Here is an 18,080-nt window from a genome sequence, read left to right on the forward strand (position 1 = left end):
CACACACACACACACACACACACACACACACACACACACACACACACTCTTTGAGCCCTAAGTGCAATAAACATGAATTCAAGTTGAGCGTCTCCTTACCTTCTCTGTGGACGGCGTAGGGATGCTGGTAGGGCTTTGCTCTCTCCATGGCCAGTTTCCTCTGGACTCTGGGCAATACCTTGCCATACTGGTCCAATATCAAGTTCCTGGTGTTGGACCGTTCTTTAAGCTTTGGGTCTCGCTCATTCTAGGAACAAAGAAGCAAGAGACAGAAGTGGTTATAAATCGAATGGGATGCAAGTATCTTCTTTCTATATAATCATATAGTGACAGTGATGCACAGGAATTTCATATTTGGATATAGCATGTCTAAATCGATAACAATTCATTAATACAGTGGATTCTGAATACTATAAATGTCACATACTGTATATCAAGATACTGCTGTGAGAATTAGTGTAATGCTATGCATGTGTGTGTGTGTCAAACATACCACCATGTTCATTTTGAGGCTGTGGTTGAGCTGCAGGGCAGGAATGTAGTTGGCCTGCTGAAGGTAATGAACCATCAGTAGTTCTCTGTTCTGGAGACCGCCTGTACCCTGGAGAAACTTCTCCAAACTCTCCTGAAACACAAGCCCAAGACCCAAGAGTTTTAGGCATCCACTTTATATGCAAAAACACCAGGAAAGGTGAATCTAAAAGCAGAATAATGACAGGTTAGGTTTTTAAAATCTCTCTCATCTCTCTCCTACCTGCTCAGTGAGGCCCAGGGGCAGTTTGAGCAGCTCCTTGACGAGGCCCAGCTCCTGGCAGCTCTCATACAGGAAGCCCAGCAGCTCTCCCATGTTGAGGCGATTTGAGTGCTGCCGTAGCAGGGACCACGCCTCTATGAGACACCTGGAAGGAAACACTGCGTTAATAAAAGGTAAGACAGAGATAAAAACGAGTCATTGGATTGCCGACATGCTCGTTTCCTTAAACAAAAAGCCTTTTTCTTGCCCGTGTTTCACATATGCATACGTTTTACTGACAGCAGAAACTGCTGGTATTGCTGCACAGTGTCTTTTCCCTTTGCTCTTACCTGTTGTGTAGCAGTACAGACAAACAGAGTTTGGCCTGGGAGGTGGAGGAAATTGGGGGCTTCGTAACGTGGAAGTATCGCAGTGCGACTGAGTGTTGGCCCTGGCACATCAGTGCTTGTAGGACACGCTCATGCTGCCACTCAAACTGACACTGAGAGGCAGCTGGATGCAGGAGCAACTCGAATGAACTCTGATCAGGACAAATAAGAAAAAGAAAGCATACAATTTGTCAGAAGAGGTCATAATAATATTAATAGTATGTGTCATTCATGTTTATACAAATGTTAAAATGCTAATACTGATGTTCCATTTCTCTTTAAATACAATAAAACTCTTTTGTCTGGCACAACCTCTCTGTATTCAAATTTACATCTTAAAAAAGTCAGTCAAATATTCAGCCGGTGTGTACCTGGTGGTCACGATGGTCCAGCAGCCAGAGGCCTTGTACTAGTTTCACAAGTCCAATAGGGATTGCAAAAGCTGGGGGGAAAGACTCCACTGAACTTCCCTCCTTATTGGGGAAGGAGTACATAACATCGAGCAGCAGGTAAATCACCTGGAACAACAGGTCAAGGCTTATACATGCAGGAGGCTTAATCATGAGTGTAACATTTACAACTATGGCCGAGGTTACTTGATTGAAATCTTAACATGGTTTTGAATGTTGGATGATTAATTTTACAGTTATTAAAAAAAAACTGCAAAAACATATGAATGGAAAACAATCATAAATAATCTAATAAAAGCTGTGATCTTAAATCTGACTGTTTTTACATAATGAAACCAACATGATACAAAAAGAGTCATTACATACGTTCTTTTGTGTAATGTTAAAACAGTGACACGGCTTCCTAGAGCTGTACACTCACAAAACATATTTTAAACAAGCAAATAAACAGCTGAAGCAGCAACCCCTGAATTGCAAAAAAAAAAATCCTGGAGCTGGCCATGGCTGACATTAACATGACTTTATGACACTAATAATTAAAGGATACGAGTGCATTTTTAGCAGCTTCATCAATATTGTCCAGTAGATAAATGTCCAACAGGGCCTGTGGATAAAAGAGGTATAAACTCAAGTCTTCACACACGGTAAAAGAAACAGATGCAAACTCGATTTGATATAGATTAGACGGTACATAATAAAATTAGTGCTGGGCAACGATTAAATATTTAATCGTGATTAATCGCATGGATTTTTTGCGATTAATCGCGATTCATACTTTGTTGGCATCTTATTCTGAAAACCGGATGTTCGTCTGAAGAAACCGGATGTTGTCTCACGTTAACCTTTCCACTAACTTTCAAAGTCCTTCGCTCGCTCCCGATCTGTGCCGTTTAAATGTGTTTACCGTGAATTTCAGCATATAGGTGCACTAACATGTAAGTGTCTGCTGAGTTGACCACGGAGATCATTCTCCCCCCCCCCCCCCCCTCTTAAAAAAGGCTCAAGGACATACACACACATGTGCGTACACACACACACTTGCGCACACACACACGTACGCACACACACACGTACGCACACGTACGCACACACGTGCGCACACGTACGCACACACGTGCGCACACGTACACACACACCTGACTATAGGATGTTTGCTGCCTTTTATCCCACTGTTCTTGTCATCCTCTTGTTGTTATGTATATGTATTGTCTCTTGTCTTTCAATAAAAATAAATAAATAAAAAATATATATATATATACATATATAATAAATTTTAAAAATGTGTTAACGCGCGATAAAATAATTGTCCGCGTTAATTGATGAAGGCGTTAACGCGAAATTAACGCGTTAACTTGCCCAGCACTAAATAAAATTAATTATAAATAAATAAGTTCATGCTTACGTGCAATGTAGGTGGTGGGTATTGCCCTGTCCCACCCTCATCCCTCTTCCACAGGTTGGTCAAGCTTTCGCCACACTGGCCAACCAAACCATCGATCATCAGGCAGTCTGCACACCACTTGCCCCTGAGGAGACCACGGAGTGTGTCGGCATTAGATCAACTCAGACTATCATCATCATCCAAAAGTAACGGGTATTATTTTTGAAAATATTGGTTAGCTGCAGTCTTAGATGTGGAATATTATGTGACATTCTTCAAGCAAAGAATACTCACTTAGCCAGCCTGGTGAGCTCCTCTCTGCGTATTGTATAATAGTTGCTGATGACTGAGTGAGTGTAGAAAGGCCTGGAGATCTGGAGAGCATCGTCGTCTAATGGGGAGAACAATTACAAAAAAAATTTAAAGAAAAAGAACCTCAACTGTAATGAATAATTGTTTACAGCAGCCAGGCTTTTAATGAGCGACACCTCATGCAGCCAGCTAAGGCCTTGAACTTTACTCACTTGCTCTGAGAAATTGTTTTGTGTGAAATTGCCAGTAAGATTTCCCAAATAATGTTTATGCCAGCAACAGCTTACCTGATCCTTCAGGCAGCAGACCGGTACGACAGAACCAGAGCACCACCTGAGCGTACTTGGAAATCAGACTAGAAACCAAGTTCTTGTTCATCAGACCCGCCAGACCTACACCACAAAAGAATAAGCAAAACAACAACTTCTTGGTTGCTTGATACGGCTGATCAAAGATATATCTTAAAGTGTATCAAACCATAACGATATCAATTTATTGAAATCAGTAGACATTAAAAAAAAACACTTGCACGAGTGTTCTTACAGTTAAACACAAATGGGAAATGAGAAAAACAGGTTTGTGGGCTGGCTGAACCTGTTTTCACTGACATCACAAGGAAACATAACGCTTGCTCATGTGACTGTGAGGATATTGCACCTCTTTGTGTGAGCTCCTGGGCTTCACTGAGCAGACAGTGGAAGATGGTGCTGAGGTTACTGAGCAGTCTCTGGCTGTGCTGGAGCAGCTGCATGGTCTGAGGGTCTGTGAAGTTGGATGAGCTGTCAAACAGCGGTGCACCTAGAGAACACACACACACACACACACACACACACACACACACACACACACACACACACACACACACACACACACACACACAAATGTATTAACAAATTGCAAACAGCATTGAAATAGGAGGAAACAGGAGGGATTCATATCATGTAAATAACGAATCATTTACAATATCGACAAATAGACAAGGCGGACATTTACTCCTTGGTTAAATAATACTGGACTGTAAAAGATGAAGTAGTCACTAACCTGAATTTACCGTGCCAACATATTTGATCTAAAATATTCAAATGCATCACCCGAGTGGTCACAAGCTGCCAAATATAAGGTTTGTCAGATGTCCAGTTCTTGACAAACACTTACATTTATTAAGACTTAATAAGATCATCTTGCAAATCCAAAATTTATCAATGTTAAAAAAAAGTAAACATTTTATCATTTTTAGTATTGTGTAGACTGCAGAATGGATTTACAAAATTAAAAAAAAAATTACTGTCTAAACAACATTCTATATAATTCAGAATGTAATTTGATTAAAAGTATAAAATGATATTTAAACATACAGATGCCATCCAGTTCCTCCTTGGTGTGAACCACTTTGTTCCAGGCCCAATCCAGAATGTAGCGCAGGTTCAGTGCAGAGCCCGGTTGTTCTGTTTAAGAGGGACAGAATTATAAGCTTTAGAGTTGACTATATTTATGTAGAGGGACTTAGCAAAGATGTAAAACTATGAGAGTGTCTATGTGTGAGATGAAGCCAGAGAGAGAAACACTGAGCCAATGTCTTCACCACATATTTGCGGGCGTGGTTGCTATGAGTCTTGATCAGCAATATAAGAAACAATTTGACAGTTAAATAAGAATGAGTCCTCACCTTCTGCAGTCCACTGCTTGATACAGCCAGTGATCAGTCCCAAGGAGCTGGTCTCCACCGCTGTTGACAGGATGGCATCCAGCTGCTCCTCCTGAGGGTCCAACATAAAGATACAAAAAGGTACAAATTAGTATCAAAACTTCTGAATACATATTTCTGTAATGTAAACTAAAAGAGAGCATTCAAAAGCACCAAGAACCCCTTTGTGTCAATAAGTACTTCTGGAGACCAAGATGTCAGCTTAGTGGTGTGTGTGTGTGTGTGTGTGTGTGTTTGTGTGTGTACCTGAGAGAGGCTGGAAGCCTGAGTGTCAGCCAGGCGAGATGAGAGCAGGCCGGACATGAGGCAGCGAGAGTAGCTAGTGGAGATGATGTCACTGGAACAGGGAGCAGCTTTCTTCAAAAAGCTCAGGGTCTGGTGTCAATGAAGATGGTGCGGTGTAATAGAAGCCTACTTACATTATTCACATATTTACATCCTACTTCAATAGTAAATATTGTGTAGTCTCAGTGATAAACATCATATACTAATTAAAAAACAAGAACACAAAGAAAAGGCTGTAGGTTGAAGTCTACATTTGAAATGATATAAAAACTAGTGGTGCAACGGTTCAACAATCCCACATTTTGGTTTGTACTGCAGTGTTTGGGTCACGGTTGCGGTTTGCTTTGCACATTAGTGAGAAGAAAAACCAAACGTTCTGTTCATAAGTCACTGATATAATACAGCGACAAATTCACCTTTTTATAATTTGGATCGAATGTCATAAAATTTATGTTGAGATACAAATTTGTATTGATAGAAAAATCAAAACAAGAGACTTGCCTCTTTCTGATACCCAGAGCAGGTGAAGTGCACAATTCCAGAGTTGAGCAGGCACGTAGCATCTGTAACATGGAAGCGGGGAAAAAACAAATCAACCGTATTAGTAAAATTATATTTCAACTACAAACCCGGGCATGTCTGCACAAGAAAATTCCAGATTTATACAAACAGGTAACATCAATACACAGCGATAGAACCTGGAAAAATGACAGACCTGGAAGATGATTTAATATTACATCTTTATAATTTCTCCGTATTATGTGATATATTGTGATACATATATTGTCACCACCTACCAAAGTTATATGTGGTGGGGTTAAAGTACTGTTCTGGTGGGGGGCAGGTGAAGGGCAGGCCCCTGCTCAGGCTGCGGTCGTGCACCACCACATCCAGGAGGACATGTTGAGACACCATCTGCACCACTGGGTCCAGAGACCAAACTGCCAGGTAGGGACAATTTTGCAGAGACTCTCCAGTTCTGACAAGAACACACAGTGGAAAAACAGTGTCACAGTAAATCAACCAAGAAACTTCTTATGAAGTTATGAATTTAGTCTCCAAGATACCTCAAAGAGTCTGGCATCTGTGCGTGGTACCAACGGTTGATGTCAAAAACCCCTATGTAGGTAGATGGGGTTCCCTGACCATAGACCTTGACTTGCCAGCTGAAGATAGACACACTGGTGTCCGGAGATGCAACTGTAATTTGGGTGATGAGGGAGGAGGGAATGAGTGAGAGGAAGGGAGAAAAGTGTGGATGATCGCTGAAGTGTTTAAAAAAAATAAAGGCAGGTAAGACAACTGAAAGGAAGTAGATACAGTATGCAAAAAAGGGAGACAAAGAGTAGAACTTTTCTCCATCGTGCAGTAGATAGTTGTAATAGAAACAGTTTATTGAGATCACACAATGGTATAACCGTTTCAATTGTCCATTATTACTCCTTTGACAACACTGGCAATGGCATAGCATTAACCATTAAACTCTGATTGGAAATGCTTAAAACCTGCACTAATAGTGCTTAAAACCTGCACTAATTGGCTCCCTACATACTCATATCTTCCATAGGTAGTTTCAGGGGAAGCAGGCTAACCTTCATTCATGCTGTCATCCCTGTCAGGGTGGGGTCGGAACTTCTCGATGGTCTGGCAGCTCAGCAGGCGGGTGTTGGTAGCCTGGGTCCTGAGAGGGAAAGCTGTGCCACTTAACTCCTGACTGTACCGCTCCTCGCAGTACTCCAGACCCTGAAAGACCCAAAGTTAAGGAGGGAGGAGAGTAAATAAGGAAGGTAATTGTAGAGTAGATTTGCTAGGACTGCGACAGAACCAGACAAAGTGAAGATTTCACTAAGGGAAGAAAATGGAGAGAAACTATTTGTGCAATGTGTGGAGTCATTATTTTAGGCACTACAGACCTCATAGAGGATCTTCCCAGAAGTCAGACACTTCCTTTCACTGAAGGCCATCTGAAGCAGGCGGAGGCTGACCATATCTCCCTCACTGTGTGGGAGTGAGAGGAAGCAGAGGGAAAAAATAAGAAGTTGGCAAAAACAAAAACACACACTTTGCCTGGATGGAGTCCTTAGAAACACAAATAATGTCAATTTACAAGAATCTCATGCTTATAGAGCCAAAATGTAAGCCGAACGTCCAGGTCCTGTTCCATAGGTAAGAAACCTCACGGTCATTTTATAAAAAGCAATCTCTAGCGGCCTTTAACAAACTCTATTTTCCATAAACCCTTCATTATTTCAGACTGATGAAATAAATGAATGAGATATTGATTTGAGTTACAGAAGCTAGTGGAGCAGCTATGTGACGCCATGACTTTGCCTGTTAATATTCAAAACAAAGAACATAGTGAAACTGAGTTTCTTATGTAAGACTTACAGGTCCTGAGAAGACTGGACAGCCCAGAGGTAGCAACAGTTCCTGGGGTCATTTTCTGGCTCCTGAAAGGTGAAGGCATGCACAGGCACCCTGCCACCCTCTAACTGGGAGTGGTATCTACACATGAGAGAGATCAAACACAAATGAACATACACATGATACTTTTTTGTATTTAAAATGTACCTATCAATGGTATTCTTAAAATAACAATGTAGTAAAATACAAAAACTCACTCCTTCTTTAGGGTTTTCATGTTCCACAGCTGTAAGTGTCCATCTGAAAACCCCACAGCCAGCTGGTTGGTCCTGGAGATATACTGCAGAGCTGTGGCTCCAACTCCACTGGGCCCATGAAGCTGGAGACAAAGATGTCTGCCCTGCCTGGTGCTGACTTCTCTCAGCCGAGGGATCTCGGCAGGAGATTTGGTCACTACCTGCAGGTCTGGGAACGCAGAGAAAATTTTTAGAAGTTTTAGATAGAGAAACAAACGTGTGTGGCAGGAAAAAACATACAGCAAGACATAAACATGCAAACACAAATAAACCCAGCGCTTCGTCACACAAGCTAATCACCTGAAGACTCCAGTTCACTTTGGCTGCAGGACAAGTCGTCGAGACAGAGGTCCACAAGCAGAACATGACCGAGATCCGTTACAACAGCAGCAATGCCAAAGAACCAGCGTAGACTCTGGTGAAGATGCTGCGTCGAAGTGCTTGCTCCGCCATAACTCACTAACGGCTCAATAGCTGTGATCTAAAGAGGAAAGAAGGGAAAAAAAGACAGATGTTGATGAGGTTTGGATGGATAAGATATGTTTTTAGTTTGTAAATACACATTTTGAATTTATCAATCTCTACTTTATTATCGGCCAACACAAAAATCTGCTCTTAAAACAACTAAAAAAAACTACAAATTCATCTTTAAGGAACAATGTCAATAACCAGAATATAAAGCTGTAAGCTGACATCAAGAAATGAGGTGTTACTATGTGAAGTGACTATGTATGTAAAGTGTACCTAAATATTTGCATGTGCTGTGTTAAGTTCTTTTTTTGAGAGTTCATTGTAAAGACTTGTAAAGCAAGCATTAGTCTGGGTCAGGTTGCTTGCAATTATTTTCCCTTACAAGAGAAAAGACACAATTCTTAATGTTAGCAATGTGAAAAATATGTCTGATTTCTTAAAAAAAAAACATCTTCTACCTCCTTGGACTGCTCAATCATTTTGTATATTCTAATGACTCAACTTAAACCTGGGATATGTCGCTCCAAGAATTTAGCATTCACATTCAAAGCATGAGACCAACTCTACCAGATAAGAGTAGAGGAGACCTGAAGCGCCGCCAACTCACCCTGCCTGGTATAACCACAGCTTTAACCACCCTCGACAGTCCCAAGTCATAGAGACACAGCACGCTGCCCTCTGCTTCCTCCAAGCCAACGAGTAATCCAGACCTAGTAACATAAAAAACAGTAAAGGAGTTAGCTTTTGACATTTCCTAAGCACCGTCATTAATATCTAAAAATCTAGTAGTAGTTAATAGTTAATTTCGATTGATTACAATCCACATCAAAGAGTGATAAAGACATGAATAGTAAGAGACAGCTCTGACCTTTTGAGCCAGCTGAAGTCCTTGGCTACGTGGACACAGGGTGGGTGCTCGCCTCCACCGCTGAAGCAGTACGCAGACAGACGTTCTCCTGTCACTGCATGGACAACCTCCAAATGGGGGCCACAGGCCAGCCAGGCCAGCCCGCTGCGGCCTTCACACACAGACAAGGAAATGAAAGGTAAGGGGGTTATGATCCAGGACTATCACCAAGCTAGGTTCCATTTAAACAGAAGTAAACAGCTAATGAGTTAACATGCAACCTGCAGCCATTTGTAAAAGCTGTTCTTAAGATACAACTTAAATCTAAGCATCACTCATTTTAAATGGAGCAATCCAATTTAGCACATCAGTCATTTGAAACTACACTGTTTTACTTGTGTACCTATTTGCCATTGCAACTAAGGATGGAGGGAAGAAAATATACATTTATAGGGAGTATTGATCAGTAAGGCTTACCAACAGTGAACTTCCCATGTAGCACAGAGTCGAGAGTGATCTCATCCTCCCCGAGAGCATCTTTAGTAACTTCTGGGAACGGCAGCAGGCTGCTGGTGACTTGGGCAGTCAGGTCATGCATTGTTCACTGTACAAACAACAACAACACAGGATATACAGTATGTTAGAAACACCCTGCCCTAGATACGTTCATCAATAAGTTCAAGTACAATGATAACCTGTGAAAAACTCTTTTTGAGCGCTTCCTACGCTATAAAACTACTTCGGGCTTTATCTGCTCGACAGGCTTTTACAGCACAAAAGAGGTCTTTCTTTCAAACCACAGTTGTCAGGAAACACGCTGTCAGCAACCTTGCTGACAACTGGTCCTGCAACTGGGTTTGCTTTCTAATCAACAACAACCCAGGACATACTGCTACACATCTGTTTGCAGATGTGACTTCTGACACTGAGTTCTGATAAAGTGCTAGAATAAAGCACTATTCAAATAATTGTTCAAAGAAACCCCAGTGGATTATTTTATCCCCTCTCAGACTGACTGATGATGCCCATACATTTTTAATTTATATTTTTTTAAATCTTTTTATCTGTTCCGATTTAACAAAACCGTGATATGTCAACAGTACTGAATGAATAAAACAAAATTATTACATAGTTGCCAGCTTCACACGTTGAGAATAACAAATGCCTATATTTAAATGATTTAAGTTAAGCTAAAAAAAACAAAACACTTATCTGAAAACATGTTAAAACATGTTTGTGTGTTTTTTTTTTTTTAAAGATTTGCTTATAGCTGATGTCATTAACTCTGGTACATGTTTTACCCTGTGTTGATTTCTATTTACGCTTTTGTTATTACCATTTCTAGTCTGTAAATGTGTATGATGCCCATCGGCCTTGTTGTTGCACTAGTGCTCATACAAGATAATATTATCTCCAGCAGTATGGTAGACACTGTGGAGCTTTCAAGGCTAAATCGACCTGAATAGAAATGTGCCCGTCAGTTTCAGTGTGCTAGATTAGACCCAATACTGCCCTCTGTGACCACAGGGCAGAGCACACAGTGGATTCAAGTGAACTCCCGCGCAACGAGCCTGCCACTACGCAGCCACATGCCATGACGTGAAATCAACATGTGGACAAATTATAAAAATGACCAACTATACAGGCACATTGATGCACTTAGAAGCGTGGCCGCTATGTTACAGACTATTGACAAATACAAAGATTCCACAACAATTAACATTATTAAAACATCAAATCTGGTTTCAGCAAATACAACGTCAAGCGTTCACGTGTGTCAGTATTAGCGCGTGACAACCCGTAAATAACTCTCGCCACTTTATGCAACTTTCAAATGTCATTGTCAAATGTATCAGACGATATTTGGACGTTGTGGAGGGTTAAACGTCAGTTAACTGGCTAACCTGAGCTCGTTTAGCATCTGCAGAGTGGAGATTAGCTTCATCAACTGCTGCTTGACATGATGTAAACAAACCAACCATCTCTTTCTTTAGCAATGTAATGTACATTGCTGTTAAACACCGGCCACAATAGCAACATATGGTTAATATGCTAATGTTATTTAGTGCGGAATAAGGTCTGGTAGCTGCCTTAACGTAAACACTTCTTTCAGTTCATTAGTGAGCTACCTAGTTAGCCTGCAAGGTCACGCAGAATTACAGTTTATCCGAGTTCACCATTTAAATTAAGATAGTTGGCCCAGATATATGCATACATGGTAGTACTTATTTCACTTTAAGTGTGCCGTTAACTTATTAGATACGTGCTCCACCAAATCAACTAACTAGCTGATTAACATTTAACTCTAATGCTAGTTGAGTCTGGGCGGCTAGCTACAGGAGCTACGTTGCTACTTTCGTGTTATTAGCTCGCGTTAATGTTAGCAAAGCAGTGAGTACGTTAGCGTTGGTTCTTCCGTGACAACCTGGAGAAACGTTACTATTTCACCAGAACCAACATCACACTACTCTTGTCTTTAGCTAACATCGCTTGAATCTGGTAATTTAAGCAACGTTACAGGTAATTCAGTGGTCTCGCTTTAGCTTTAGCTGGAACAGTGCAAACGTAACATTACTGTAGTGTAACGTTAGGCTAGCAACACAAAACTCACTAAGCTAGCTTGTAGCCAGTGGCAACATCGCAGTACAGCCGATCTTCGTTTAGCGACCGGTCAACTCTTACTGTAGCGTTAAATCTTTTAGGAGGATTTATGCAACACAAGCGAGTTTGGTGAGCTAGCTCCGTTGGATCTCTCTCAGCTACGCGTGTGAACGTGATGCAATGTGCCGCTAGCTGCTACCGACGTTAAGTTACCTGTCTGAGGATGTCGACGGCTTTATCAGAGCCACGAGTGTTTTGTTTTTCTTGACGAATCTCCCGATTACTTTCCCCCTCTGTCATAATCCGCTCCTTCTCATGCGTAGAGCCCTCTGGGCGCTTCAATCGACTGACAAGCACGATATGCTCCCTCTGACTTCAGGCTTCCACAACGCGTAGCGCCATTTCCACGATTGGAAAGTGCTCCATGAACTTCTTCTTCGTCGGTGTTGGGAGAGTGAGCATGGCGATCACTCACTGCTGCCCTCTTCGGGTTCGGCGTGATTCCTGCTTACAAAATTACGGACTAAAATCTAAATGACTTACTGCTACTTTCCCACTATCCACTGAAATCAGTCATACTTCCTTTGTTCACAATGTTATGGTAATCAATCACTAACCATGCTATCATCAATTGTTGCACAATAGATAGTCGAATTTACGTTTATATAGTTAGAAATCATATGAAATGTGGGCTTAAAGACCCACAACATCAATGTTTAACAACCCATATCTTTGAGAAGGCAGGTACATATTAATTTAAAGAAAATCAATGACATCTTCTGGGTCTCAAATGTAGGAAATAAATGTTTACGTTTATAAACCTCCACTGCGTCTAACCATACAAATGAGACAGAATAGCAAAAGAGGTGGGATTAAGGTAAACTATGGTGATCTGTTCATGTATTCATATATATTAAAACTTGTCAAAGATCATGTAACCTATTTCCCAAGAAGCCTACTGAAGTCACATCAAGAGTCAAATGGGTATTGTTGAAATCAAATGTGACAGTTTTATGCTAGAAATTTTCGAAGAAAAACATTAAAAGCATGTTTAAAAGGACAAAAGTAAAGACTAGAATAAACCTAAGCAGCATCTCTATAAATATAAATAGGCTAAAGCACATTATATTTACATTAAGACAACGATATAGAGTGTGTGATGACAGTACCCAAATAGCGTACATCAGTAAAAAAACTGATGGTGCAAAGAATAGCAGAGAGTCTGATTCAAGAATGATGCCATCATAATCTTTGCTCAAGTGGCACTTTCATATTGCACTGGCAGACTCGGGCTGTCTGAGGGGCAGGGGCGAAAAATATATAAAGGGCACCAGCTGAATGTGGAGCATGTATTGCAGAGGTAGATTACATAAATTACAATGTTTACAAATTTATACCGAGGGGCACCAGCAGGTATAAACATAATACTACATAATAAATAGCAGAACATGTTAGGCAACATCTCTATGGGAAATATGACCACAATGGTTAATGAATAAAGTATAAAAAGAAAATTCTAGGCCAGTTTGTGGGGCATGTATTGCAGAGGTAGATTACATACATTACAGTACCTTATAATTTGTGATGGTGTTGGGATAAACAGTCTCGCATCCAGAGAGGAGACGATGCCCAGTAGTCTGATAGTGTGGCAGCAGATACTCTTGTACTGCAACACGCAGAAGGATGAAAAGACTGTGGCAGACACTTCATCTCATCCGTGACAGTGATGTAGGATATAAAGGTGCCAATTATGTTTTGACATTTGACCAAAGCAGTTTCAGTTTTTTCTTTTTTTTTAAACCCCGAGTTAAAAGATTGAACAAGAAACAATACCCAGATGTGCTGTTACAGTGCTTATCAGCATTGGCCATTGGCTGTGTACCAAATACTTTACATTATATGATGGCAGTGTAAGATGTTTTAAATAATTCCTTTTTTAAACAGTAGACATTTTCAGTAGAAGAGTTCATTTTTGGCCCGAGGCCCTCTAGTGGTGGGACCGCTGGCTCAGTATGTACTGTATTGTGATGACGATTGTGTTGAAAGGTGTTGTTTATTTGCCACTTGTCGATCCTTTCGTGTGTGAAAGCCTTTACTCTGGGACAAAATGGTTTATTTAAAAAAAAAAAAAAAAAGCACACAAGCATATACAGACAGCAATTCATGTTTCTTGTACATTAATGTACAAGAAAAGCTCTGTGACGGATCTGGCAGTGTATATATTTTCAGTAAACAGTTACATAATTGTTAAAAGTTAGGGGATCAGATTGTCTAACATGTGTTATCATTATTACTGTCGACGTTTTAACACCAGAGTCCCCCCTTTGAACAGCTTTTCAGCAATTTACACTATTGCAACTTAAAAGGAGAGTTGGATTAATGCAATATGATTCATCATTGATTATAAGGCACACAAAAACTGCTTAATTGCCTTTGAAAAAAAAAAAAAAAAAAAATCTGAAAAAAAATAGGTTTCCTGTTTTACAATACTCAGTCGGCTAACTGATGGGGTCAGAGAATAGCGCAAGTGAAGTATTCTGAAGCTTTGATTTTTTCTTCATCTGCCGCTCAATCATCAAGTCAAACTCCTGCCTTTCTCTGAAATGAAAAATAAATGGAAAATAACAGTCATATTCAGTGTAAAAAATGTTCCCTTTCAACCATGACAGGTTATCTCATCAAACTCTTACCTGTTACTTATGCATCGTCCTTTCAGGTACTTTTCTTCTGCCTTTTTTACTGTGACATTGTCCACCCCAGCTATGGCATAGATGATGGCCTGTGTAGGAGGACAATAATGTTACACACCTAACACCACAACATAAACTGTGAACTGCATATTAAAAAAAAAACCCTCAAAGCTTTAGCTCACCTCAGGAAGAAGCACATCCAGGACAAAGGGGACACGCTGCATGGATTTCATCTCCGCCAGTAAAGGGGCGGTGACCCCGGCAGTTGCGTAGAGCTCATTCAGGTACAAGTAGACCTGGTCCAACTGCTGGTCATCTTCCAGGTACACGTTCACCACTCGTCTACGATTGGCACTCAGAAAGGAGCGAAGCCATCTGGACTGCTGCTCCCCACGGATCACAGACTGTAATGAGAGTGACACAGGAAGGGTGCGTTTATTCATCTAGGGACTCATCTAGAATGTTCTTAGATGCCTATTAACCACATTTAGTCTCTTTTCACAACATTAAAATCACACAGCGGATGGTCATAATTAGAGAGATTACATGGCTCTGACAGAAGAATGCACCGACACATATTTTCTTCATATACGTGAATACATATACCTACGTATACATAAACAGATTCCATTATTCATACCAGAAGGCGTCTTTCCACCATGCGCTGCTTTACGATGAAATGTACGAGCTTCTCATTAGCACGGTTGTGGGCGGCATGACTCCGGTCTGGCAGCAGCCTCTTTGAACTCCTGCTGACCACCTCACGCTGTTCACTAAAGCGGTCCTCCTTATGATCGTCACACAGCGCCTCCATCGTTGCATCACTGGCGATGGTTAGTCTCTCGGAGGCTGCTTGCGGGTACTTTCTCCTTACTGGATAGCCTGGAGTGCAGGACAGGCAGTAAAGAGCATGTCAGGACCAAGTATGGATGCAGATTTACTTAAGTTTGTATTTTGCCATGCCATGTTTCAGCTTTTCTCATTCACTTTGACTCAATTCTTAAATGAGAATTGTTTATTTTTTTAAACAACGTTAAAAATAAATAAATAAATAAATATTTAATTTTTTGAATTTCTCATTCATTGAAGAAAATTGCACGTTTTGGCACAGGAGTGAAAACGAGTAAGTTATCTACAATCTGCACAATAACCACTTGCACATGGCTTGCTGGTCAAAACTGATGAGTTGTTTCTCAGTGAAGCTGTCTTACTCATCACAACTTGATCTGTTCAATTATCAAAGTCTTTTCATGTTAATTACTGGAGCATATAATGCATATGACAGAGATGCACTCATCAACGTCGGAGAAGGAAGCGCGGGGATTGGCTAAAGTGCAGCAGACGTTGAGACGATCACCGCCCACGGCATCTTCCGACCACCCAGCCAGACCAAACACCACCAAAAGGTGGAGAAGAGTCAAAATGGAAGCAAAGCCAACCCAGCTAGGACTTAAGGCTATTCCGCTATCCAGCCTACTCCAGTCGCTGGAGAATAAGATGGATGAAAGAAGACCTCGGGGCAACCCTGAAACGGGAGGTCCCCGTCTGTCGTGCCCACAGCTTTACAGAGACCTGGCTCCATGGCATCCCGGATCCGGGCAAATCACAGGACAGAGCACAGGAAACGTTTATGGAAATATTAAAATGCCGGCCATATTATCGGCGCAAACCTGTGCATAATGACAATAAATTATCCTTGAATCTAATACCACATGGTGTTACGTACTGTGAGGAGGTACAATTAAGTCTTTTTTTTTTTATATGGAACTGCCGCGGTTTCTTTCTCCATTGTTGCAGCTTATTTTGGCATGGATGTCATTTCGTGGAAATGATCTGTTTATAACACGAAAGATTAAAAGGTGAATTCTCATTCAACCTTTCCAAGGGTTGACTGCCATGGTGAAAAAAACTTCTGAAACATTTTGACCAGGACTGCTCGCATGAAAATAACCTTTCATTTGTTTGGCATTGACCAATTTACTGAAACAATTAGTAGGATTTAAAGCATGAATTAAATGTTTTGGGTGAGTTACTTCCTTTTGCAGACATGCAATAGAGTTGTGGTGTCCCATGTAACTGTCATAACAATTGCACTGATAGTTTGGAGAATGTTGAGACAGCTTCAAAAAAAATGAGCCAAAGCAATTGAGAAAAACAGAAAAAATGTTATACAACAAAACTTACTCATGTCATGAGCAAAGTACTCGATGAAGGAGCCACAAAATGAGCCACAGGCTACAAAGACAAAGCATAATTAGTATTGTGAATAATTCAGTGTCAGATAAATGCCGTTTCTATATACTGTAAGTATGTGAATATATAAATAATGCATATCAATATCACTGTCCTTTATCTGTTTCTATCTGCTTAAGCATTAAATAGACAAGACTTACCTATCCGTATTCTGTAGTCTGTTATGAGCTCCAAGGACCACTCAATTGCAGCATCATACTTCTCTTTGGCTTTAAACTTATTACAAATTCAATAAGAGAGACATATTGTTTGCCACTGTGTCAGGAAATTTTAGAAAATTGAGTGTATACTTTATGAGCGATCCTTACCCGTAGCTCATTGGCTTCTTCACAGTCAAAAGGCTTCAGAGTTTTCAGGGACACAGTAAACCTTCGAGAACAACAAACATACAGTAAAGTATTAAGTTCTGCAGAGAATTGATGGCCAAGGGACCCTCACAACCTACAGTGCAATCCTATACATTTTTTAAAATTCAGATGCATTCACCAACAAAGTAGTGAGAGAAAATGCACTTATTGCCTACCCTTTTTTGTGAATCTTTGGGTCATCAATGAACATGATGCTGGCTTTCTTCTGCTTACGGTTCACACTTTTCACCTGCAGACAAAGATAGTGTGTATTTTAAACATTTTAAACCATTAAGGCTTTCAGCGTTTGCCATTTTGTAAAGTCTTGACAACAGGTTTTTTCAGGTCATCAATATTTCATACCCATAATGGTCTTTCATTTAATTTCCCCAGAGAATGACATCACCCTTAAGTTGATGATAGAGTTTTAGTGCAGTGTTTATTAGTGCTAAAAAAGTAAACTTACCAGTTTAAGTTGTATGACAGAAAATTGATAAAGCAATTGAAGTCATTCAATGAGCAAATAATCACTAGCTCAAGCTTCTCAAATTTGAGGAATTGCTAATTTTCTGTATTATAGGCAAAAAATTAAAGCAACAAATTGTGTATTGTTCTATCTAAAAACTTCTGATAACTCACCAATGCCGGCCAAAATGGATAATGTCTAAATTTGTGCCACACAAACACTCCCTCTGTGATGGACGGGGGCTCTGAAAGAAGAAAAACAATCCACTTAAAGTATACAGCATGTACACACAATCCAAACCAGCTCTCGTCCGTCCTTGTAGAGGGTTACTTGAATTCAGTCACTGTCATCTCTCTCACTTTTGTCCACCTGCATCAAGAAACTTGGTAGCTCATCCTCCTCCTCTTCCTCACTTCCCTCATCTTCCTGGAAGGACAAAGATGGCAGCTGTTCCTCATGGCGACTCAGCTCTATTGATAGATCTGACGACAGCAAGGAGTCGTCTTTTTGGGGGGTGTAAAGGGTGGGGT

The 18,080-nt window shown here is 40.6% G+C and overlaps 2 protein-coding genes across 4 annotated transcripts in view; both read right to left on the reverse strand.

Annotated features, from left to right (window-relative positions):
- ahctf1 (AT hook containing transcription factor 1) overlaps nt 1–12,234 on the reverse strand; it is a 23,082-nt gene extending 10,848 nt beyond the window's left edge. For both annotated transcript variants that reach the window (XM_031846109.1, XM_031846108.1), the window contains exons 1-25: nt 12,008–12,234; nt 9,671–9,797; nt 9,215–9,365; nt 8,954–9,056; nt 8,176–8,356; nt 7,837–8,044; nt 7,604–7,720; nt 7,129–7,213; nt 6,808–6,958; nt 6,283–6,415; nt 6,013–6,194; nt 5,717–5,778; nt 5,177–5,305; nt 4,892–4,982; nt 4,581–4,670; nt 3,883–4,023; nt 3,513–3,617; nt 3,208–3,304; nt 2,935–3,058; nt 2,080–2,136; nt 1,494–1,640; nt 1,084–1,274; nt 755–899; nt 494–625; nt 100–247 (exon numbers count right to left, since the gene is read on the reverse strand). In XM_031846109.1, coding sequence (XP_031701969.1) covers nt 100–247; nt 494–625; nt 755–899; nt 1,084–1,274; nt 1,494–1,640; nt 2,080–2,136; nt 2,935–3,058; nt 3,208–3,304; nt 3,513–3,617; nt 3,883–4,023; nt 4,581–4,670; nt 4,892–4,982; nt 5,177–5,305; nt 5,717–5,778; nt 6,013–6,194; nt 6,283–6,415; nt 6,808–6,958; nt 7,129–7,213; nt 7,604–7,720; nt 7,837–8,044; nt 8,176–8,356; nt 8,954–9,056; nt 9,215–9,365; nt 9,671–9,791 — 3,091 coding nt within the window. In that variant the 5' untranslated portion in view covers nt 9,792–9,797; nt 12,008–12,234. The remainder of the gene's footprint in view (nt 1–99; nt 248–493; nt 626–754; nt 900–1,083; nt 1,275–1,493; nt 1,641–2,079; nt 2,137–2,934; nt 3,059–3,207; nt 3,305–3,512; nt 3,618–3,882; nt 4,024–4,580; nt 4,671–4,891; nt 4,983–5,176; nt 5,306–5,716; nt 5,779–6,012; nt 6,195–6,282; nt 6,416–6,807; nt 6,959–7,128; nt 7,214–7,603; nt 7,721–7,836; nt 8,045–8,175; nt 8,357–8,953; nt 9,057–9,214; nt 9,366–9,670; nt 9,798–12,007) is intronic.
- A 1,656-nt stretch (nt 12,235–13,890) lies between these two features.
- The window catches only part of LOC116382737 (PWWP domain-containing DNA repair factor 3B-like), a 6,351-nt gene continuing 2,161 nt past the window's right edge, over nt 13,891–18,080 (reverse strand). For both annotated transcript variants that reach the window (XM_031845996.1, XM_031845997.1), the window contains exons 5-14: nt 17,910–18,053; nt 17,724–17,794; nt 17,261–17,334; nt 17,046–17,106; nt 16,878–16,953; nt 16,669–16,719; nt 15,125–15,366; nt 14,667–14,888; nt 14,485–14,573; nt 13,891–14,392 (exon numbers count right to left, since the gene is read on the reverse strand). In XM_031845996.1, the coding sequence (XP_031701856.1) occupies nt 14,293–14,392; nt 14,485–14,573; nt 14,667–14,888; nt 15,125–15,366; nt 16,669–16,719; nt 16,878–16,953; nt 17,046–17,106; nt 17,261–17,334; nt 17,724–17,794; nt 17,910–18,053 (1,130 nt within the window). In that variant the 3' untranslated portion in view covers nt 13,891–14,292. The remainder of the gene's footprint in view (nt 14,393–14,484; nt 14,574–14,666; nt 14,889–15,124; nt 15,367–16,668; nt 16,720–16,877; nt 16,954–17,045; nt 17,107–17,260; nt 17,335–17,723; nt 17,795–17,909; nt 18,054–18,080) is intronic.

This window comes from Anarrhichthys ocellatus, unplaced genomic scaffold, assembly GCF_004355925.1.
Source record: "Anarrhichthys ocellatus isolate YVR2014 unplaced genomic scaffold, GSC_Weel_1.0 scaffold6, whole genome shotgun sequence".
In the NCBI taxonomy this organism is placed as follows: Eukaryota; Metazoa; Chordata; class Actinopteri; order Perciformes; family Anarhichadidae; genus Anarrhichthys; species Anarrhichthys ocellatus.